The sequence below is a fragment of the Hyaena hyaena genome, unplaced genomic scaffold (assembly GCF_003009895.1).
Source record: "Hyaena hyaena isolate Hyena2069 unplaced genomic scaffold, ASM300989v1 scaffold_126, whole genome shotgun sequence".
Lineage (NCBI taxonomy): Eukaryota > Metazoa > Chordata > Mammalia > Carnivora > Hyaenidae > Hyaena > Hyaena hyaena.
Genome location: NW_024080759.1, coordinates 2,909,542 through 2,933,969, shown reverse-complemented (window position 1 = coordinate 2,933,969; position 24,428 = coordinate 2,909,542). Strand labels below are relative to the sequence as shown.

Sequence of the window (24,428 nt, the reverse complement as noted above, 5' to 3'; positions counted from 1 at the left end):
GTAGACTATGAGCTGCATGAAGGTGAACAGAGGCTCATGCTACCCAGATGACGCTACAGACAAAGATATGCCAGAGGATGGGTGATGGAGATGATCTTATTTGGTTTTTAAATCCATGAGCAGGTAACCATGGTATAAGAACAACACAACTATGGGGTTTCTGCCTACAGAGATAAGAACAAGACAGAACCCTGCAAACTGAGGCTCCAGGGAAAGGGCTTCTGGCCTGGAGAGGGAACACACTACTGGGGGATGCTTGGGAGGGGCTACTAAAGGTCTTCCATCAGACCAAAGCTAACTGGCACAAGGCCACAGTGATGACGTATCCATTTACCTACGTAACCTTCCTGTATGGTGCTGTCCTCACACCACACTGAACTCAGGTGACCAGACACACATGTATCCACAGAACTGTCAAAGGAGGAAAAGAGAAATACTGCCAGAGAAGTAGCAAAAATCTACAAAGGCCAGGGTCTAGATATAAGACTCTTAAAGAAGAAATGAACCCCTCTTAAGCATCCAAGAGAGAGCAAGGATCTACTCCTAACGCATCGGAAATGAGTCACGGGTATCCTGCTGGGATGGACCGTCCCACTCCTGGAGGGAGTCTATTTCCCAGCCCATGAGGACTGACTGATTACATGGTAACAGGAGCTCTCACGAGTATGGTCCCCGATCCAACAGTAGTGACAGGATCACCTGCAGCCCTGTTGGAAAGGGAGGCTCTCTGCCCAATCCTAGACCTTCTAAGCCAGAAACTCTGGGGCGGGGAGGGCTCAGCATTCTGTGTTTCTAGCCAAATCTGACACACACTCAGTTTAAGAACTACTGATCCATGCAAACCCTTGTCTTACGCTGACGTAGAAAATACACACAGGAAAGATGAGAAAACCATTTTTCTTCCTACCAATCCCAAACTCAGTCTCAAACTAAACAGGAGAAGTAAATTCCAAAAGACACTACTGAGAAGTTTTCAGATGTGCAAATGGACTTAATTCTCATTTCCTGTACAGAAACAGCATGAAGTTTATTATTAGCAGCAAATAAATGTAACATTGCAACAAAAATACAAAATGCAACATCTTTTTATACTCATGGTTCACTTGAGGATCATACCGCTCCAGGAGAACTATCTGGTCATCAATTTTTATCATGGGCTTGGAAACTCAAAGGACCCATAGTTATAATGACCTTCCTAAGATAAGATATTCATATATTTAAATGAGCTACATTTTATATGCAATAATTCCAAAAATATATATTCTTTTAATGGTAGTTCTTAAAGCTGGTACGAACGTGAAATAGGTACATCACACCCTGGGGTGAGTCGGGTACTGTAAATTAGTACAACTCTTATGAAAAGCAATTTGGCAATATGTGTCAAGCCATAAAAGCCTCCATACTCTTTGACCTAGTAGATCTACCTGTTTTCGGATTAAGAATTAATTCCCCAAGGGAAAAAGTTATATGAACAAAGATACCTACTATATAGAGCAAGCCCCAAGTGGAGGAGACAGGATGTCTAAAATATGAAGGTGGCTACTAAAATATCACGTGACCACTTAAAAACAGACTATTTAATGTTAAAAGACACATTCAAATGAAAAAGATGATACAGAACCGTATCTATACTATGATTACAACAGAGTCAGAAACATACACACTGGTGCTCAGAGAAGTGGAAAGGCACATGGATGTTAGAACATAAGGGCAACATTTCTCTTTTCTTCTACTCATTTTTCGGTTTTGGTGTATAATAACTAAAATATTAATAGTAAACCTGAAAGTGTTCAATCCCACATGTAAACCTACTTTGAGTTCAGATAAGGAGATTCCATGCGTGCATGAGTGCACGCGCATGTGAACATTCATGGGAAAAGGGGGACTAAAAAGAGAAGGGGAAAATATCAAATTAGTCACTGCCAAGGGACACTGACTGATTTAAAATGAGACACAACATACCCTTACCTCCTCCAAAAAAAAAAAAAAAAAAAAAAAAAACCCACAAAACCACAGCACAGAAGAGAAGCTCGACTCACCAGAATTTTAGGAACTTGAGAACCACCTAAATGATGACATAAGAGGAAATCAATAGAAAAAAAACAACACCACCAAAATAGTCTCTCTTTCTCTACTCTTCATGATTTTTCCCCCAAAATAATGTTAAACAGATGATGCAAACTACCATTTGTTGGGCTAAATTTTAAACTGATGATTCTAATTTCAAATAGACTCGAGCTTTTAAGAGCCACTTGGGTTTATGCCTGTGACACAGGGAACACGTTTGCAACATGAATTCTTACAAAGCCCAGACCCCATGTCTCTGCCAAGTTTGGCTTTCGTCACACAGGCTTGCTTAGAGCTGCTCCAGCACACCCACCACTGGACAGCTACCATCCTAACCTTGGGAGATTAGTTTCCTCTTCATTTGGGGCAGGTTCCCTGTTGCATGGTTCACTATGACACCAATCCTTCTCTAAACTGTTTGTTAAAATAAATTAATTACAATTACATGTTCAGGTCCAAGATGCTCAAGGATTATTAGTGAGGGGGTAGGCAAATGAGGTCGATGCGCAATTCCAGGCAAAGTTCAGAACTTCATAAATCAAGAAAACAATCTCCCTGTTGCAGATAATTCTCAAGGCACTTGAATGGCACAAAATGCAAGTCAGTAAGCTCCCAACGATTGAGAAACAATTACCAAGAAACTGTTCATGGTTCCATCAGGAAAAAGAAAAGAAAAAGAAAATTAAAAGAACTGTCCAGTTACAATGCATGTATGTTTATGTTTAATCTGAAACATCGCTTTTAACAAATTCTGTAAGGGTATCAAACAAGACACGCTTTGCTGTTGGAGGGAAAAACAAAAAAAGAAAAAAGCACCAGCTTCAGCAGCTACCGTGAAGTCATGCCAATTTTAATTATTGCACATGAAAGCTATGTTAAATTACCCTGATTCAACTTTCCTCAAAGAACTTCCTATTCTCTGGCTATGTTGTTCAGGAAAATTATGATTGCCCCAAGAATCTCAATCCTTGAGAATTCACACATTATTTAATACTTCAAATCCAGGATTCCAGCAAGTTCTAGGAGAGGAAAGTATCCTTTGAAAATGAATATTAATCTAAATATATGTCATGTTCCTGTTTATCTGCCACAATTTCAGACATGTCCTCTGAAATCAGACTTCCAGTTGAGAAGACAGAAGTTTATTTAGGTGACTCAAGAAAGTTTGCTATAATAACCGCTTTGTGGGTAGATGGGATGTGGGCAATTTGAAACAGTATACTTAGTTCTTTCAAAATACAGTGTACTTCTAGTAAAGTTCAACAATGTATTTGTGGCTAATGGGAACACATGAAAGACAAGAGTAAGTAAGACTTTATTGTATGGGTCACAGGTTAAAAATGACTGACCTATGTTTCTCTCACTGCTACACCACCATCATTTCATAAAACTTACTTACACGAGAAAAACAAAAACAAAAACAAAACTTACTTACACGAGGCCCAACATTAGCCACCTGTTCCAGACTTCCTGAATTTAAACTTCACTAATCCAAAAGGTACAGACTGCTTCTCACAAAGAAGTGAATTCTGAGTGTGCAACCTGAGCACTATTTTCTCAATAATCCAAATTTAGGAAGTAAAATTATCTAACATAGCAGGATTTGCCCTTTGATTTACTCAAGCATTCTTCTCAGTTAAACCTCACTTGTGAGAAGAGCAGAGGAGGAGGGAGGGTGGGCAGAAAGGTAGAACAGGAAGATGGAGAAAGGAAAGAATGAAGTATGAACCAATCAAAAGAAAAGCCAAAGAATAACTAGTCTTTTCCAGAAATACTCTTCTTTTTGGTAAGAAACAGGAAGTGTTTATTGGGGGCTTATACTTGAGACACTGGGGAGGCAGCACTAGGAGCAGATGTCCCAGCCCAAAATATTCTTCTTTTTCAACCATCATTTCCTCTTGTGTAGCTAAAATATAATCCCATTACATTCCACCTACTAGCCATAAATCAAATATAGATGCTGATAGCCTGATGTATGATTCAAGGAATAAGTATGATTCATGGAGCACTGTGGACTTAAATATTTCCTTTGCCCTTTTAAAGATCGTAGACTTGAGAGGACTTGGAAAGGACATTACTACATTAGATCGGATACTTACCATTGCTCACCATACGTCTGGCCACTTCCCACAAGACAAGTCCAAAGGCCCAAATATCAACTCTCTTGTAAGAATCGAAACAATCCACCTGGATGGTTTCATCTAGAACTTCAGGGGCCATGTAGCGTTTGGTGCCCACACGGGGGTTGTTCCCCACATCGAGCTGATTGGTACTCTGGGAATGCATGACTGCCAGGCCTAAAGGGAAGAAGACAACAGGGTGGGTTAGTTCACTACCTTTCTCACAGAGGATTGCTGAAGGGCTTTTAAACCAACCCCAATCCGAAGCGCCCTCCTGTGGGACTCACTGCTGCGGTACCTCCCGAGGAATCTGGAATACTGTTGTGACCAACAGAAAAAAGAACTAATGCTGGAAACATTCTGAAGCTATTATGTTAACACATAAACCCCCGAGACAAAAAGATCTGGATGAATAATAAACCGAAGCACCAAAGCTCTATGAGGCCAGTGTTTCAAGTCCACAGGAAAACAGGTTCACATGTTAAGTGGGAATCGCCAAGCATCTTATGAGAAGGAAATTAAGCTCTCCTACTCTGCCACAGCTCCCAACCATGAGCAAACACAAACTTCCAACAGTGTGAGGCAGAGAATCTGCAGTAATATATCACTACTTAAGGGGCAGACTCCATCCCTTTAGGAAGGGATGCTCATCTGAGAAACAGCAACACTGACCAAACCCACAGGCCTTTCTCTAAAATCAGGCGTACAGCCAGCATTAAACTAGCCCCCCATTCAAAGCACAGCTCTCATGTTAAATGGCTTTGAAGCACTTTCTTAAACCATGACTCATTTCAGAATTCTTCCATTAGAGAGACCCGGCATTCCATACAGACCAGGTGGGTTAGGCAGATACATGCGTGATTCACTGTGAGAATGAAATTACTTTTTGATGTACATGCCGACCAACTGAAAATGATCCCTTTAACATTCAAAATAATGAAAAGTGCCAGACTGGAACAAGCTGCCTCTATAAACCGTTGCAACCCAAGGATCCTTTGGGGATCCCTCAAGCCATCTATGAACGCTCCTGCTCCTACTCCATGGTTTTGAGGGTGTGGGATGAGGACTCCTTATCATGCCTGGGGGGTGGCACATGTTATCTCACCCTTAAAAATGACTAGCATATCAGCAATTGCATTCACTAAATCAGACTGGTTCCTCTTTCCCTGCCTTTTATAATCAACCCCAAGATTCTATGGCCACTGTGTCCCCAAACATATGCACCTCTCTACTCTTACAAGAACCAAAGAATCAAAATAACAGAATATGAGAAGGAGCAGTATAAACAGATCATGGCAGTACTAACCGTGGTGGTTTAAAAATGTGTCCTCAAGTTCTTTGAGACTTCTCCTTTCAAGAGGTGAAGCTCAACTCTCTTTGCCTTGAGGGTGGGCTGTGCTATCAAACAGAACCAGGCAGAAATGAGTGTGTATCTTCAAAATTAGGAAATAGAAGGCATCATGGCTTCCTCGCTGCTCTCTCTCAGTTCTCTTGTGTTATGAGGCCACTCACACCAACCCCGTGGAGAGGTCCCTGTGACAAGGAACTGAGGCCTCCCACCAACAGCCATGTTAATGGAGCCATCCTCAAAGTTCCAGCCCTCATCAAACCTTCAGATGCCTGGAGCTCTAATCGACTGCTTGACTGGAACCCACAACAGATCCTGAGCCAGAACCACAGAGCTAAGTCATTCCAAGATTGCTGGCCCTCAGATGACTATGTGAGATACCAAATTTGTTGTTTTATGCTGCTAAGTTTTAGAGGTAATTTATTGCCCAGTAATAGATAATTATCACACCAGCTAAAGAGACAAAATATCCAAATGCAATGTGTAAACTTTGGCTGAATTCTTGTGTGAAAAATAACTAGAAAAATCTGAAAACGGACATTAAATGATATTAAAGAATTATCAGTAACAATTTAGGTTTGATATACTGATCATGCAGTGTATCAAATATTTTGGTATTTTTAAGAGATGCATTTTGAAACATTTAGAAGTGTTGTGATGTCTGAAATTTATTTTCAAATGTATTAGCAAAGATATACGTTCAGCTACATATAGATAAAGCAAGTACGGTAAAATTTTAACAACTGCTGAATCTAAGTGTTGTGGATATCAATGATCATTGTACCTACTATTCCTCGGCCTTTCTGCATGTTTGAAATTTTTATGATAAAAAGTTAAGAAAAATAAATAGAATACTGAAATTTTTGCAGTTTCAATAATAGAACATGATTTCTAATGAGTGATCCTGAATTTCTGGGTATAAAGTGAAAAATTACACACAAATGATGGTCTTACAGGAGGAGCTGTCTTCTGTACCAAGATCTACTCCCTGAATAACAAATACCTTAACACAGATTTTTGTACAAATCTGTGTATCTAATTGGAAGGCTACCAGCCAAAAGAAAGACAGATGAATAACTAATTAGTTGGACTAACTGAAAAGTACCTCTGACTCCCTATCAAGCCCCATAACCAAAGCCAACAGCTTCCTCAATTTTCCATTTCCCCCTCGACCACTGGACTATAACAGCAACTACCATCTGAATGCTTATTATTTGCCAAGCAAGTAATATAACTTCTGAATCTTGTAAGAATCATGTGAAGTAGGCATAAGTGATTTTTAGTAACATGAATAATACTTGAACACAGTGTTACGAACATCGGAAACAATACAGAAGTACAGTGTACCATGTCAAACACTAAAGTATTCCTTGCTAAGCTCTACCCCAACATCAAGAATAAGAAACAGTGCACTTTGGTCAGGTAAACAGATAGATTAAAATACCTGCACAGATATACAGGGTGAATAACTGGGAAAACCAGGATTCCAGCCCAAATCACCCTGCTCCAAAAGCCATGGCATAGCCATAAAACTCCAGTCCACAACTAAAACTACCCACCAAAAGCTTTAGAGCCATGCCCTTTCAATGCTATCCTAAATAGTTTTCTTCTCACACTTGCAAAACATTGTAAAATAATTCTCAGCATGAATGCAATGAGTTTCAAGAAATATAAAAGGAATAAATTTTCCTGACACATCAAGTCTTTTGTGTTTAAAAACAAGAATAAATTCTATCATTTATATAATAGAGCTAATACTGCCTAAACCTTTATCCACCTAACAATAACTATGAGTGTATAGAAGAATATAATACAAACCATTTTTTAATCAAATAGAGTGAGGACTCTCGATAGTTCCCTGAAATGAATAACCAATATTACAATTCACTTCTCATTACCATAATTATCCCCAATATCCAAGGGGTCTAAGTTGAATATAGTTTTATATACAATGAAGTTGTATATAAATGAAAACAGTCTTATTTGTAATGCAATTAAAGCTAACACTGAGCAGTATCCTAACACCATAGGAATGAGATATACCAGCAGGGCAAATTGTGAATTGGTTTAGGTTTCCTCTTTCTTCATTGATAACTGTAATGAAGATATCTTCATTGATAATATTGCCATGATTACAGAAAAACAGTTTTAGAAACATTTTCAAGATGAACTCATTCCCTCGGTTATTTGTGTACCTACTTTTCGTAAAGGTTTGTAAAATCAGAATGCTACACACTGTTGGTTGCCTCTAAGGGTGGTCTGGGGCAGCGACGTACTTAATGAGCATGAAGTGACCTTCTAAGGTAATGCAAAGGTCTAACTTTTGATAGAGATTTGGATGTTAGAACATTTGTCAAAACTCTGAGAATGTATTACTTAATAACACTTAAGGTTTGTTCATTTCACATGAAAATGAAATTTTACCTCGAAATTTCACTCTGGTGAATGACACAGTGGTATACATGCTCAAGTCTTTATAAGAAACGGCTCTTTTGTCTGCAATTTACATGGTAAGGTATCAAAGATTAAGATGGGTTGATGAGTGGGGATGGATGATATGTGGCAAAGCTTAAGAACAATAAAATGTTGATGAGAGACTCTAGGTAGTGGGTATACAGCTACTCACTATGAAGTTCTTTCAATTTGTCTGCATGCTTGAAATGTTTCATAACAAAAGGTTAAAGGCAGTGGGGGGTGGGGGATGACAGGGGGATGATGGATGCAAATCTAGCTAAAGGATGGAATGAACAGAATAGAAGTAAAAACAGTAATTAAGAAATATTTTTTAAAATTTACCCAAATCTGCTATGCAACACTGTCCATTCTTCTTAACCAGGATGTTTTTGCTCTTCAAATCTCGATGAGCAATGGCTGGTTTCCCTTGGGTCCCAAATATCTCTATGTGCAAATGTGCGAGACCACTAGCTATGGACAGCACTATTCGCAGGCAGCTAACTGTATCCAGAGTAGTCAACTGAAGATAATCATACAACGATCCCATTTCGTGATAGTGTGTGATTAACCACAACTGGGTACTGGAGTGTCTTGATGTCATGTCTGAGGCAATAAAACCTGGAGAGAGCAAGAAGAAAATTAGCAGACATGTAAGGATTTCACATTATAACTTTTAGTACACAGAAATAGAGACCCACAGATAGATACCACCTACGACAAAAAAAATCATTAAACTACCACGAAAGGAGGTAACAAAGACATCAACAGAAAAATGTAATACTATTTATTCCATAAAAAGGTGCTGCTAATGAATAGGAAATTTCCATATTCATTTCCATGACAAATAATCCTTTAAAATATTTTACATTGCATTGAGACAGGAATAGTATCTTTGTGTTTAGCCATAATGATAAGATCAAACGCTTTATCATGTTCATATGCCAAGCATAGATTATTCACCAACCACCCCAAAAGAATAAAAAACATAGTATCTCGGGGCGCCTGGGTGGCTCCGTTGGTTAAGCGACAGACTCGTGATCTCAGCTCAGGTCACGATCTCACGATTTGTGTCAGGGCTCTGCACTGCCAGTGTGGAGACTGCTTGGGATTCTCTTTCCCCTCTCTCTCTGCCCTTACCCAACTCACACTCTTTCTTGCTCTGGAAAAAGTAAACTTAAAAACATGTAAAACATTTAAAAAAATCCACATAGTATCTAGACACCTATGTTCTCGTATTGACTCTGCCTGTGATCTGCTGTGTAATACTGGGCAACTCATTTCTGTTCTCTGGATTCTCTCTACTCAAGTGTAAGATAAAGGGATACATTTATATTAAATGATCGACTACTCATCAAATAAAAAAGAAACCAAATGTAATAAGCACCTATGTTGCTCTTTGTCAATCACACAAGAAAACCAAGATAACAGTGTCTGTTGGCTAGAAAAGATATAAAAAGGAAAAATTACAATATAATGTAATGAACATGATAAAAAGTACTGTTATATCTGCAAAGGGCAACATGAGTCCCGAATAGGGAATCCTAATAATTCAGACTAGATGTTACAACACCAAGAAGTAATAACTGAAGTGGTCTTTTCAAGACCACTTTTCAAGAGTTCTTTTCAAGAAATGAGGCTTGACATATGTCAATAAAGAGGTAGAAAGAGATTTTTCTAGACATTCTAAGGGGACCCTTGAGCAAAGTGAATGACCTCTAGAACTTCCTAACCTATGAAATAAAGTGTGATGTGCATGCTTGCCTTTTCTGCTACAGAGGTGCTTTCTACACACTCACTCTCGCATGCTCTCTCTCTCCATATATATGTGTATATATACAGACACACACATTTATATATATATGCACACATATATATTTAAACACACACACACAGCTAATGTCCTTTCCAGGCAGTGACATTTGGAACTTATAAATAAAAGAATATTTAAAAAAGATGTGGCTTGAGGAAGGATTAAATGACTTGTGAAAGGGTATGGGAAAGGAGAAATATGTGGAACACACCTCACACGTGCATAGTGCTTGATAAAAAAATTTGTGTCGCTTACGCATGTATATTTTCATGGGAGTTTCCTCAATACACTAGTAACACAGATATCATTATACTCAGTTTATAAATAATGGAATTGCTGCTAGGAGATGCCAAATTACACATCTATTAAGTAGCTGCTGACCCTGAGTTTGGTGCTATCCATCTGGATATACCATCGCTCTCATAGAAAACTCTGGGAACAAAGAAACGTCCCCTATTTGATCTTTGTCATCATCAACAATAGAAATGGCTAGTAAATACTGGGACTAACAAGGAGCCAGGCACAGTTCTACATGCTCTGCACATAATCCTCCAAAAATGACAGAAAGGAGACAGAGGACATCACTGATGTTAAGGCCAGTAATGGTCCCCAGTAGCCTGGCTCTAGAACCCCTACTCTTACCCATGTTGCCATAGGACCCCCAAGCAAGCTGCCTTCTACCGAGAGAAAGACAATTTGACACTTGTATCCATCGGATATCTGCAAAGTAAATGTGATCCCCTGTCTCCTCCTCCCCTCCCTCTGAGCCGGTCCCACAGGCAGCCTCACTCCTACACCCCTTCCCCTCTCCAGTCTGTTGCCCCATCGCGATTCCCTTTGAGCCCTTCACAGGACATAATACATGTACTTAGGTATTAGTTATTCTTACTAAAGAAAATGTTTCTGCTTTATCCATTTAAACCAAATGATATTGTTAATCATGTTCAAAAAAAACATCCTAAACTATAAGCACCACTCAAAAGAAACTAAATTACTGTTGTGTATTTATATAGCCTCTACTGATCTCTCTGCCTAAAGGAGAACAGCCTCTGGCTGATTGATTACATACATACATACATACATACATACATACAGTTTATTTATTTGCTCACCTTCCCTAAGCCTCTTAGGTCTTAGAGAAGGATTTTGTCTGTCCTGTTAATTATGCTCTAGACCTTCTGGAAAAATGACTTTTAAATAGGCAGGATTTTTTTTTAACTGTTTATCTTCCAAGTGTGAATGACAGAACTACATTTGTTTCAGAGTGCTAGAGCATTTTCATGGAAATTTTGCAATTTCACTCAAAGCCCTTTACTGTTAGGGAAGACTGAACAGGTACCTATAAGGTGGAACGCTGGCACAGCCACTGGATATGTTCATTAACAGAGAGAAAAAGTGATTAGACCGAAAGCCTCTTAGTGGCGCCCAGGTGGCTCAGTCAGTTAAGCTTCTGACTTCGGCTCAGGTGATGATCTCACGGTCTGTGAGCTGGAGCCCTGCATCAGGCTCCCTGCTGACAGCCCAGAGCCCGGACCCTGCTTCAGATTGTGTCTCCCTCTCTCTCTGCCCCTCCCCTGCTCATGCTCTGTCTCTGTCTCTCTCTCAAAAATAAACATTTTAAAAATAAAAAAAAAAACCAAAAGCCTCTTATTTAACAGCCAAAATCATCCTCCCAGTCTCCTCAGGAATGAAAATGAAACCCAAAATCTTATGTGAGGTCACCAGTGGCCCTGGTGAGTCTCTCCCTGGTGACTCTCCCAAGGGCCAGTCACTGCGTAGCTACGACAGCTGAGGAGTGAGGCCACCACACCGTGGGGCACATGAGTCATACTGCAGAAGTGACTTTCAGATTTCTCTTATGATTAAATCTAATTTAACAAGTATTTACTAAACACCTACCATGTGCTGGGTAGTGTCCTTGGTTCTGAGTGTGAAAGTAAAAACAGTGGAAATGATTCTTGTCCTCAGTGTACAATGGAATGGTATCACAGTTCATTTAACTCTAAAGCACTGATAAAGTGACTATTTGCATAGCCCAGCAATATCTAGAGTGTTTTGTTCAATGAACCTGTGAGCCCATGAGAATGAGTAGGGGTGCCTGAACATGCCCTTCCTTTAATGAATCTCAGAGCCCACATACATATTTATTAAGAGTATGCGCACCTGCTCATTAACAGAATTCCACTCTTTAAAGTTAAGTACTTCTTATACATCACAGCTTCTAACATAACTGACACTTTATCTGTTACTCAACCTGTCTGTTCCAGTGGCAGAGGAAAAATTGGGACACTGAAGGGCAGTTTTGACTGTGGATAAATTTTCACCTCACATTCTCACTGTAGAATCACAGAAGAAGTTCCACCAGCTAGCTACCACACTGAGTACAGAACTGTGGTTTAAAGACACACTGCCCAGGGTGGTTCTCAGCTCAACTATGTAACCTGATGGGTAATGTGAACCTCTATACCTTGGCTACCTCATCCATTAAAACTAAAAAAACAAGAGTGTCTACCCTCTTATGATTGTGGTGAAGATTACATGAGAAATGCACATTAAGCGCTTACAGCAGTGTAAGTAGTAACTAGTATGACTGGTGTAAGTAGTCATTGCTGTTACACACATGCATCCAACTATGACACAAGGTAGTGTGTGAGCAGAGCTACAGCACAGCTATAAAGCGAGGGTGTGCAGAAAAGCACAAGTAAGTCCTCTGGGAGAAACTGAAAGGGAATTGGGAAATTTTGATGGAAGGAGGGGTGGGTAGAGTGTGGGGTGGGGATCATGGGTGATCAAGACCACGAACGAAGGTACAGACACTTGAATGTTCATGGCAGTCCCAAGTAACGGCAAATGTCAGAACTGCCTCCCATCTGGGGATATTTGTAGAGAAAGTCTGAGACTCCTTGGGAACCTAACATATAAGGAGTCTGGATTGGCAGCCTAGAAGGCACAAATGTGACAGGCAACATAGGAGTCATCAAAGACACCTTGAGAAGTATATCAGCTACTCGATGAGAGATAACTCAGGGCAGCAAGATGGACTGGAAATAGGAGACCAACAGCAGTGACACAAGTGACTGTCAGGACTGGGTGACAGCAACAGCCCAGCAGGTAAGGGAGGGGGAGAAGACCGCAGCAGAAACACACAATTCTAAGATGGAACACACCACCATCCTATCAAAGCAAAACTGTAGACAACCGTCAAACCATTATTTGTGGACAAACTGACTCAAGTTTAATATGAAATTGGCAGTGATGGAATAGAAATAAATTCTTGGAATGGCCTTCCTATAAGTTAAATCTCATCCAATAGTCACAAGTGTCCAACACTATCCTATAGAGTCCACTTCTATAGAACCTTTATACCCACTAGCAAAGAAACACTCTGGGCAGCATTCACCATACACGTATTAGTATAAACACATTTAGAGAAACTTTCCAAAGACACAGAAGCCAATGGGAACAAGGAATATTCTCATTCCTTATACTTCCAAAGCAGTATTTCAATGGGCTCCTCACAGATTTCACAAATGGTTCTAAGCCTTCGTTTCCAAATTAAAATGGATGCTAAATCCCTCTGTAAATCTGGGCTTTAAAAACCATGCCTAGTTTGAGGGAACGTGCATTTAATTACGATGTCCCTGGGAGCTGTGAATCTCTAGGAAATCGTCCAAAGAGCTTTCTTAGTTTGATTCAATAAATATTCAAAAAGGGTGCGGTAAGTAGAACAACGGATGAAGCCTTGAAGTGAACAATATGGGGTAAATTTTTGTTGCTTAAATAACAACCTACAGAATAAGAATTAGCAATAATGATTTCATTTTCATCATCATCCAGAGAATCTTCAAACTTCACTTCTTTGCAGATTTAAATGAGAAATTAGCGCTAAAAAAATTAAACATGATATAAATGCTGATGATCCCTGTTATCACTTTTCAGGGGAGACTTGCAAATTCACATCCACCAAATCTGAGAGGGCAAAGGCAGGCAATTCTTTCTTTCTAGATAAGATAGAGAAGGGATTATCTTTGTACTTACCTAAAATATTTTCATGCCTCAGCATCACAGTGTTGTACAATTCTGTTTCCCTGAACCATGACTTCTCATCCCGGGAGGAGAAGATCTTCACAGCGACGTTCTCCCCCTGCCAGCTGCCCCTCCACACCTCACCATACCTGCCTTTCCCTGTGGAAAGCAACACAGAGGTGACGTCGGACTGGAGAACAGGAGAGGTAGCCAGGACATCTCTTGCCTGCACCTCTTAACCCCTTCACTGTTTACGTGCAAGAACTGAATCTGGGGATACAAATACTACCACCTTTCTCCCGTGAAGACATAAAAAAGTAAGCCGGGGCTGCCCTCCGCTCCTCGGCCACCTGCTGTCATAACAAATTAAACACCCTCAGTGTCTGCATGCTACAACTAGCTGCTAATTACTAAGTTTGCAGTTAAATTCCTCTATTAAAAGCCATGAAACATATACGTTTTTGAAAAACACCCGAAAGTTAGTAAAACTAAGAAAATGGTACAGAGTATTAGATTTCAATGTTGTTCTGAGAAAAACAAAAAAATAATAAAAAACCTGCATGTGTCCAAACTGAATACCTTTATGATTCCTTCCCTTCAAACAAGATCAACACAGACATTTTCTTGGGAATCCAAATCTGTGAATTTACACAGGCATTTATATTTTCATAAGGGAGAGACTATTAAGTTTGAGATTTGTGTTCTGAACGATCCCCCCAAGAAAAAAAATCACACGTAAACACACACACACACACAAAACTGTGCGTGGGTAGGAAACCAACAAGCAGCCACTACCTTCCCTAAAGGATTTCTTGGCAGAGGATATATTTCAAAAGAGGATTTGCAGAGTCTTAAAGACATAATCCCAGAACAGTTCCGATTCCTGACATTGGTCATGGGTATTTGTTTGTTAGACAGCCCCTGTGGTGCCAGAAGTGGGCCACACCACAAAGGCCCCTTGGAGAGGGCGTTTCCCAAAACGTGGTGACTCTAGTTTGTGATCTGCTTTGTGGGATGCACGCCCTCCGCTGCAGCAGCAACACAACTGTCAGCCTGTCCACGGCTTGCTACCTCTTCCATTCTTCTCCTTAATTATAGGTAGGGGTGATGGGGGAGGTTGGGAGGAGGAGGTAATTACCACGAGACTTCGGGGATCAACACAGGGTATAATCAGGGTAAAGACACACGCGGCACCTACATACAGCAAAGGCAGGGGATACACCTCGCGGGGCAGCAGGGCTTTCCACTAGGCAGGTGGCTGCTGGGAGTCACAGCTTGTAATAAGCAGCTGCGGTACCACCTGAGCACATAGGAACATCACTCTTTGCTGAAAAACTAAGCCACGAGAAACCCAAACATAGAGAAAGGAAGCATGCCTATCGAGGTGATTATGTTCTGACGCAAGATCCACAACACGCACTCTAGAAGTCCTCTTGATAAACAATGTCCCTGTTAAGTACCAATGACTACTCCAAAAGGAGGTTAAATGTGGCCAGGAAGTCATCGCTGTGGGCTGCTGTCAGGTCACAAAAATAGTATTTAGAGCAGGACTCATTTTAATACAGTCACAGCAATTGCCCAGCATTTGCAGTGCGAGATGAAGGCTAGTGCTAAGACAGTATAAAATAGGCTGCTCAAAAATAGTATGCTGATCTCTTCCTGCCTTCGGTAAAATTGTGTATCTTTATTCGCCCTTTGTCCTCACAGTCTCATTAGGATGGAGAGAAAAAACATGCCGGAGAACTGTATACATTACTACAAAGTTGCCTTAAATCCCTTCTTTTTTTTTTTTTTTTGTTAAGAAAACAGAGATGGATGTCAAGATAAGTAGACAGATTTAAAATGGAAACGTACTTCAATGGTTTTCAAATGCTTTTAAGTTGTCAAATGCTTTTTAGAAATGCAACCTTCTGTAGAAGTCGCTAAAAACAGAAACAGGGCAGCCCAGAAGTTCTGGCCATGGAGCCCCCATGGGAATCCCTAAGGTATCAGAAATTTGGGGGGTTCACTAATCACTATCTGATCTAGTCCAACTTTCCTATGCTTTTGAACCCCAAATGGTAACACACTATCCAAGTGGTTCATCCCATACATTTTTATTCAACACTGTACCACATGAACACTAACTATAAGCTACTGAAATGGCATTGCTTTTATGAAAGTCTTTAGCACTGAACCAACAAAATGCTATAATTGAATTTACACTATTTCAAAGAATGCTCAAGAATATCTGCACTACCAAAAACAGTATGTCTTTTTAAAGGCACAGTATTATTTTGCCCTTTGGACTCTGGGGTCAGTCTCTAAAAATTGCTATTGAGACCAGGAACCCTGTGAATGGTGACTGGCCATGGGACAGGAGGGTAGGGGTGAGCGAGACGGCAAACATCCCTGTCCTTGCCTTCTCACTCCTACTCAAGTACCCGTCCCTGTTCATAATCAAATGGGATGTCAGGTAGCACAAGAAGACAACTCTGGTTGTATGCAATGGGCACATCTGGGGCTCTTCCATCTTTCTGTGCTCACAGTCCATCATGGAAGAGAAGCATGAAGCGTGGTTCAGAGCCAGTCCCAGCGGCTGCAGACCTACAGCAAAGGCAAAGGACTCCTGCTGGCCCGCTGTGTGCCCGAAAGGGTGCCTGCTGCTCTTCCACACTGCCCAGCCCCCTTCCCATGATCAGGCCTCAGGGGTCCTGGCTTCCATATAAACAGAAAGAAAAGTCAGAGGGTAGCAGCCAAGTGGTGAGGGCACCTTATGGGGGCCAGCCTCCTCCCAAAAGCAAAAGATGGGATGACTGGAGCTGCAAAGAAAAGAAAGCAGGAGAACTAGGAAGAGCGTGTGGGGGTCCCCACGGCCATCCCTGCATACTGTCCAAAAGAGAAATTCAAGACAACCACCATGGGACTTGGAAATACCCGCCAAATAAAAGTTAAAGTACTAAAACTCGGGACTTCCCCTAAAAAGAGCATTTTGTACCATCTTCCTAGAGGGCGTTCAGCAATTTATAAACAACCCATAAAAATGTCACAAATTTTGACCCAGGACTCCCAATTCCTGGAAATGTATTCTGAGCACTCAAAAGAAAGATGCAAGGCATGCAAAAGCTTGTCGGAGTAGTACCATTAAAATTAAACGATCTTTCAAAAGACCATGATTACACAATCTTTTAAAATATTTGTGATGTGTACAGACATATGGAAACGTATATGAGCTTAAAACTGAGGAGGAACACAAATTGTATACATGTTATGACTACATCTATATATAAACCTGTTCCTAGATGGGAAATTAGGAGAGGCCACAGAAAAATGGCTATCACTCTTGTTTAAATAAAACAATTTTAAAGGTAGCCTTGGTAAATTTATCTCATTATTTTTAAAGGCAGTGGGAGAGTGAGTGGGACTGGAGAATTGCCATAAGCAAGTGTATTGTCCAAACGCCTACGCACCTCAGATCACTCAATGCCTGTAGTCAGGAGCAGCCATACTATACGAATTCTGTCCCCCTGCCTTCCCATCATCCCAGAGGGTCTACCTGCAACTAAAAGCTTTTGACTAGCCATTCTTCAGACTAACTAGCAAGAGATTCCTTCAACAAGAACTTCAACAAGTGGAAGTGCTGAACACAAGTCACAGGAAACAGATACATAGCCACACCATCTCCTGTTGTTTCATGAGCAACAGGCAACAAGGGGCAGATTTTTCGAGTCCCACCCTGCTTCCAGAGCCACAGCTAACATTGCATATAACCCATAGAGGAAGAAAAAAAAAGAATTACCGACACACTCCAACAGTGTGATCTGACGAGCCACTGTTCTTTGTACCAGAAAAGGGAGACCAGAGCCACTTCCTGATGTACATGAATGATCCAATAAATCCTGTGGTTTGAGACAAGGAGAAAAAAGAAACTACTGAGAAACAGTTCCCAGTGCAGAGCACTAGCACGCGTAGCACGGTTACTCACACGGAGATAGCAATCCTGGACATGTAGCCCGTTAGTGTGCACAGAAAGGCCTGCTGGAGGAAGAACTGGTTTTCTTAGGGAAACCAAGAGCTAGCCCTTTCCCTAATGTAAGACAGGGTTTCCTGAGGGAGTAGTAGTCTTTTTGTATATCCAGAGTTTTGGAATAAAAAATATGTGTTAAAAAAAAAAAAAGCTGAGGGGACAACAAATCAAAGATGCAAATTAGAAAGTCCAAGAAGCAGGGCTGAGCATGAAGGGAAACAACAGAAAGAGGAACAAGTGGAGAAAAAAGGAAGGGCCTTCAATTCCAAGGTTCAACATAACTAACCATGTTCTGCTCTGCTCATAACTATCTATGGAAGGAGCCACTATAGTTGGTGTGCCAACTGAGGAACTCTAAAAAGGAATAAATGAATTAGGAATAAGGAACATACAATTCTAATGTCGCTTATATTGGAAAGACTCCAGTGGCCACGTGGGTCATCTAACTGGTACACTCAAGCAGAGAGGGGCCACCTGGATGGCAGTTACCCTTCAGGTAGGTGAGGAACAAACCATCCCAAAAGTTAACCCTAGATGTCATTTCTTGGTGTGAATTATCCACAAATCAGAGAAGAAAAATAAACTTTCATTTAAAACATAAAACCATGCCCCAAACCTATTCCTACAAATGAATATACTGTGGAAAAAGCTCCCAATTAGTTCATTCATCATAAATTTTTCCTTCTGATTCTCAGTGCAAGTCAAAGAGTAGATGCCTTTTTGTATTGGGAATTGATCATTGTAATACACAATATTGTGCCCAAGGTGATAGGTGGTAAGGTTGCAATAATGTTGAGCTAACATTCCCCAAAGCTCATCCTTTCCCAAACATTTTAGCTAGTCTGTTAAAGCAATACATTGATTTGTCTGAATTTCATCTTCTTTTACTTACTCTGAGCACCACTGTGAAGTACTGTTGATCAGCAAAATTACCAAAATCTGAACATCCAAAGAAGATATTTAGAATCCTTAAAAACCACAAAATGGATAATCAACAAGAAACTGAATGCAGATCAAGTAGTTCCATATCTCCCTAACCATCTCTTTTGCTGTTCTTTTTTCTCGTTATTCATTCAATTTTTTGAGAGAATAATTCTGAAAATTAAACAAATGTGTTTTTTCATAATATGTAATCGTGGTTTTAAATCTAGTTCATAGACTTAAGGCGGGGGAGGGGAATCAACCAAAGACTAACAGATATCTACTTCAACTTCTGGATCCCAAGGCTTCTTTTTCAATGTAGGAAGCTGTTCAGTAAGATAGACTTTGTTGAGCCACAGAGCACATCACTTAAATAAGCAAGTACATAGATGAATAATGATAACTTGTTTAAACAGTGTTCTTTACTGGGCTACCATGTCGCTATACACTGTCATCCAAGAAGGCTGCTTTGAGAAGACTATTTTAGCATATACTCCCATTCCTCTTCCAGACTTACAGGAGCTACTTAACAGCGATTTACACTAGATATTCCTATCACTGTCCATTGTGGTTGGCAAGCTCTGGGAAACAGCGTTCTGACTAAGCTGCTTGAGAATCTTACTTCACTAAAGCTTTGTCAGGATTCCACCTCATATCTTCTTGCTACAAACTCAATATACTCATTTAATTTTGCTTAATTTTTGAAATAAACTCCAAAATACATTTCTAACGAAAAACCGTGTTTCTTTCCTTTGGGACACAGAATGCCCTCTTCTGTTTTCCCGATTCTGCTGTACTACAATCTAAATAGAGAGGGAAATGGAAGAAAACGAGGTTCCTTCCCCCCTTTCATACAAAAAAGTACACCTGACTGGTGGCCCAATGGCAGGGAAAGCAGAGGAGGATGGGATATTTCCTAGCCTGTATCAGCTACCACCAAATGTTTTAACAACTAGCCCAGGTTGGTCCAAGAACAGCGCCAGAGCTACAAAGACTGGTGAGGGTAAGTCTTCTCCAGCAAAAAGGTAGTTGCAGGGCAGGCTTAAGTGGAGAACTACCAGACACTGTTAAGCTTGTCCCCTAGCAGGACGAGACTTAATATGACATGATCTTAGGTGATGTATGGCCATGGCATTGAATAACATTGAGTCACATTAGAAAGTTATGACCTGGACAGTCTTCCATCAGATTATGACAAGGAGAGTCTTAATTTTGTATTAGCATGTCTTTACCACCTAAGACTCACCCATCTTCACCTTTTTCAAATGAGGCATCAGACTCAGCATAGCATCACTTTTGAATGCTTCTCTCTTTTGCATTCTACGGTCACCTATTTATAGGAAGTGGTTCCCTTGTCTCGCTTGATGTTTAAAGTTTCTGTACAATTAATACTTGACAATTTTTTAAAGAAAGGAAGACATTTTAATGTGATTTCATTGTTTAAAAGTATGCAAAAGAATAGCTTTAAAACATATAAATACAATGATGTCTAACCCCGAGTTGTCCATGAGGGTAGGTACCAGCCACGTGTTGACTTTTAGCAAGGGAAATGTGGCTAGTCTGAACTGGTATATGCTGTGAGTGTAAAGTATACACCAGATTTGAAAACTTCATTCAAAAAAAAAAAAAAAAGAATGCAAAATATCTTATTCATCATTCTTTATGGTTAATGATTATATGTCAAAATGATAACAATTATATTTGTTTGGATAAACATATTATTAAAATTAATATCACCTATGGTTTGTCCTTTTTAAACTTTTAAAGCAGCCACTAGAAAACTTAAAACTACATATGTGGCACATGTATTTTATTGGGTAGCACAGTTTAACCAAACGACTACACTCCACAAGGGGGCAGCACAGGAGCATGAAAAGTTTAATTGCTGCTTTTTTTGGATGTCAAATTTTAAAGTCTTAAATTACAGGGTGTTAAAATAATCTAGAAGAGAAAGTGATTTTAATATTAAGCAAAGGTGCTTTTTTTTTTTGAAAGTACTGTTATTGCTAAAAATAGAGTAAGTGAATTACTTCAAGCCCCCCCTCCCCAAATTATAGACAACGATTCTCTGCACCTTTTCCCCTACTCCCAAAAGAAAAGTAACTACCAAGAATCTACTAAAATAAATCCCCTCCCTTATTTAATATAAATGTCTGCCTAGAATAAATGTTCTCATACAGGGGAGACTAAACAGGTGCCAACATATGCTTGCCTAGGACACAAGTGACCAGTGGTATGTGTGCACACTGTCCAGTCACCAGCCACTGGTTAGCATTCTATGGTGGAAATGGGAAAGCATCTTCAGCCATCTGTGTTATGCTTGGGATTCCCTGGGGTCACACACTCACTGCTAAAGTGCTGTCTCCAACATTGGTGGTGATGAGCCCTTCGATGGTGCCGTACTCCACATCTCTGGGATTGAGGCGTTCTTGATTGCGCCTTTTAAATTTTCGGAGAGCGACTCCCAGTAGGCAAGCTAGAAGGCATACTGCAAACACTACAGACAGAATAATGAGGCCGACCTCCAAGTGGAAATTCTGTGTTCCAGGAAAGGATTTCCCTGGAGATGGGGGAGAAAAGGGCAATTGGCTGTAAGGATCACTGTTTACTGATTATTTAGCATAACCAACACCTCACAAGTAGCTCCTGATCCTGACCATATAGTCTTGCAAGTCACCAACTGTTAAAACTAAAATACTTCCTAACACCTGGCCAGTGGCCCAGTCATTTGAACCATTATTCATTTAGACACAGTCAGAGTCTGAAAAGATTCCACAGAGAACCAACTGTATTAATGCATGTATGTGGAAGTGCTTTTAAAATATGAAGTGCTAGACAAATCTCTGGTACTATTCTTATTAACATGGATATGATCTGTACAAATGCTTTATCCTCAGCCCTTACAGGCAGAGATTATGATGTAATACTCCTGTGAGAAAGCACTATCTGAGTTAAAACCAAATCACCCAATCTGTGGTTCTCCTCAGTGTATCTTGGATCTACTGCAGAATTCTCATTGATCTCTTCACATCACGATTTCTGCCTAGGATTCTTGCCTAGGAACCTATTCATTCATCTGTTCTTTTACTCACTTATTCAATATTCATTCACTCACTCAAAACATTCATTCACTGATTCACTCACTTGCCTAATCACTCATTCACCCCCTCGCCTGGCATTATTACATTACCCATTCAAATATCCGTGCATTCACTCCAACATTCACATACCACTCAGGCAAATACACACAAAGACGCTCTACTTGCCTAATGAGGTAAATGAAAAATTTCTTGACTGGATAGTGAAGCTCCATAATTAAAAGGTCCCCAAACAGGGGTGCCTGTATGGCTCAGTTGATTGAGTTACTGAGTCTTGGTTTGTGCTGGGGTCATGATCTTGTGGTTCATGGGATTGAGCCCCACATCAGGCTCCTTGATGAGAGTGCAACTTGCTTGGGATCCTCTCTCTCCCTCCCTCTCTTACTCTCTCTCTCTCAATAAATGAATAAACACTAAAAAAGTCCCCAAACAAGAATTATCTCTGAATGTCAGAACCCTTATGACATGGTGTCACCAAGCTCTGTTCTTCCCCACATATGCCTCTCTTCCACATCCCTGCTTCCTTCCGCAATCCGAGTGCAAGCCTGATGTCCTTTACACATTTCTTTTAACTTTCCAATCCAAATTAATCAACAACTTGGCACATTACGCTTCGTGGTACATGTCACTTTTACGATAAAGTGTAAAACTAATTATATACAACATTAAATTATAAATATTATGCCTCCCTACTTGAATGAGAGATTCCTTAAGTAAAGAAAATAAATTATCTATTACAATTCAGAGTCTTGCAGTGCTCTGCAGATTTCTCTACTTCCCATACTGTAGGTATAACTTTTATGTGAGTGCAGGTACTTCTTCATGTCCATCCACTCTATTAATACCAATTTAAGTCACAAAGGTTAAGAGTAAAGTTTTTTCCATCAAGTACCCTTTTAGTTTTAACCATTTAAATATTTAATGTCACTTTAAAAAATCTTCTTTCATTATTCAACCCTATTTGCCTATCAGAATTAACATTTTCTATAGGTCTTGAGGTTATCACCATAACCAAAACACTGCCCTACATGATCTTGTATCAGTTTTTTTGTCTTGTTTTGTTTTGATTTTTCTGCCTCTTCCGCTGTTAGCTGACATTTCTGACAGTGGGCAACCCAGTAGCCTCTCCTACTCCACATCCTGGTTTATTTCTTCTTTTGTGAGTGCAAAATTAAATAATTATGCCTATTAAAAATGTACTATAGATGGAGATTAAACTTTGTCTTGAAGTGAGTCCACAAAGACTAAGAAACATTAGTATTTGTAGGGACTTTGAGACAGCAATGTAGGGCTCATTTTATGGGGAAACAGTTTCAAAGAAAGACTGTTTTCCACTAAATATGGAATCCATTTGAATACAACATGGAAAAGATTCCACATAAACTACAAGGTTCCTGTGAAATCCTACCCAGCTTCAAGCTTCAGTAATGGTTCATTGGGAAATCAGACAAAGGGAGCAAAGGTTGGTAAGGCTTTGTCTCCTTCCTCAAAAAGAAGGAAATATATTCTACTCAGCCACTGGATTCTTATGTTCCATTTGACTTCCTACACACTCAACAAAGAGATGAATATTCACCAAGCCGAACTGTTTTGGTTGAAAAGCATATCAGGAGCTCTTCACCTGCTCATGACTATGAAGAGAGATCTGGTCACCCAAGCCACTCCCCAAAATGGACACCACACGTTGCTCACTTGCTCATAGATATTTATCCCCCATTAGACTCTATAAGGCCACCTTTCCCTCCTCACCTACTGCTACCTTCCTTGTCACCCATGGCCTCTAGTTCAAAGAGTAGGAGGAAAGCCTTGTGGCTACGTCCATCTTTAACCCACACAGAACAACACTAACAGAAACCCTTGATCTAGAAATAGAAAAGTCCATGGGAACCTTTGGTGGGCAGCTGGGCCGTGATGTTCCTGTTACACCAGTCGCCTTGGCAACACTCCACAGCTTGGCCAGGTGATGGCGGGGTCTTACAGGTCATCTTCCCTTGCTCGTAGACCTGGAAACAGCCTTTCTGGTAGACATGGAAGCCATCATTTATGCTCAGTGAGGAAAAGCACTGCTGGCCTTCACAGTGGTCTTCGTTCCCACAGGAGAGGCCTTCACACACACACATGTAAAGTTTGGGGTTTACCTTGGGCTTCTCATCTGTAAAGAAGCAAGAGAAAAGAAAAACATCACTACGTGGAGTGTACCCCCATTAGAGGAATAGGATGGTTTCCCCAAGACCATTACAACACATTCACCAAACAGAAGGTCAGGCCAAGCGTCATCACTGGCCATGATGTCCACATTTTGTTATCTTGTATCTCTCACTTGACCAACTACCAAATGATAATCAACTCTCAATAAAGGAACACATTTATACAAGCTGTGTACTCTTTTAGATCATACCAGGCCAAAGGATGGTTATCATGTAACTAGAGGCTTCTGAGAATCAACATCCCCCCACTGCGGTTTTCACGTTATCTTCAGCCTAATGGGTTGTCACATCCCAACTCCTGTATCAAAATAAAATGTTTTTCCAGGACATAATGCTCATTACCTTTATTTTATGTTTTCTAAAAAAAAAAA

At 40.3% G+C, this 24,428-nt stretch overlaps 1 protein-coding gene across 4 annotated transcripts in view; it reads right to left on the bottom strand.

The window, feature by feature from the left end:
- Window positions 1-24,428, bottom strand: part of ACVR1 (activin A receptor type 1) — a 137,670-nt gene that overhangs the window by 22,950 nt on the left and 90,292 nt on the right. For 3 of the 4 annotated variants that reach the window (XM_039237563.1, XM_039237564.1, XM_039237565.1), the window contains 6 exons: window positions 23,739-24,002; window positions 21,101-21,312; window positions 17,604-17,703; window positions 13,838-13,984; window positions 8,332-8,607; window positions 4,167-4,364 (listed from right to left, as the gene is read on the bottom strand). In XM_039237563.1, the coding sequence (XP_039093494.1) occupies window positions 4,167-4,364; window positions 8,332-8,607; window positions 13,838-13,984; window positions 17,604-17,703; window positions 21,101-21,312; window positions 23,739-24,002 (1,197 nt within the window). The remainder of the gene's footprint in view (window positions 1-4,166; window positions 4,365-8,331; window positions 8,608-13,837; window positions 13,985-17,603; window positions 17,704-21,100; window positions 21,313-23,738; window positions 24,003-24,428) is intronic. The other variant, XM_039237566.1, reaches the window with a different exon arrangement.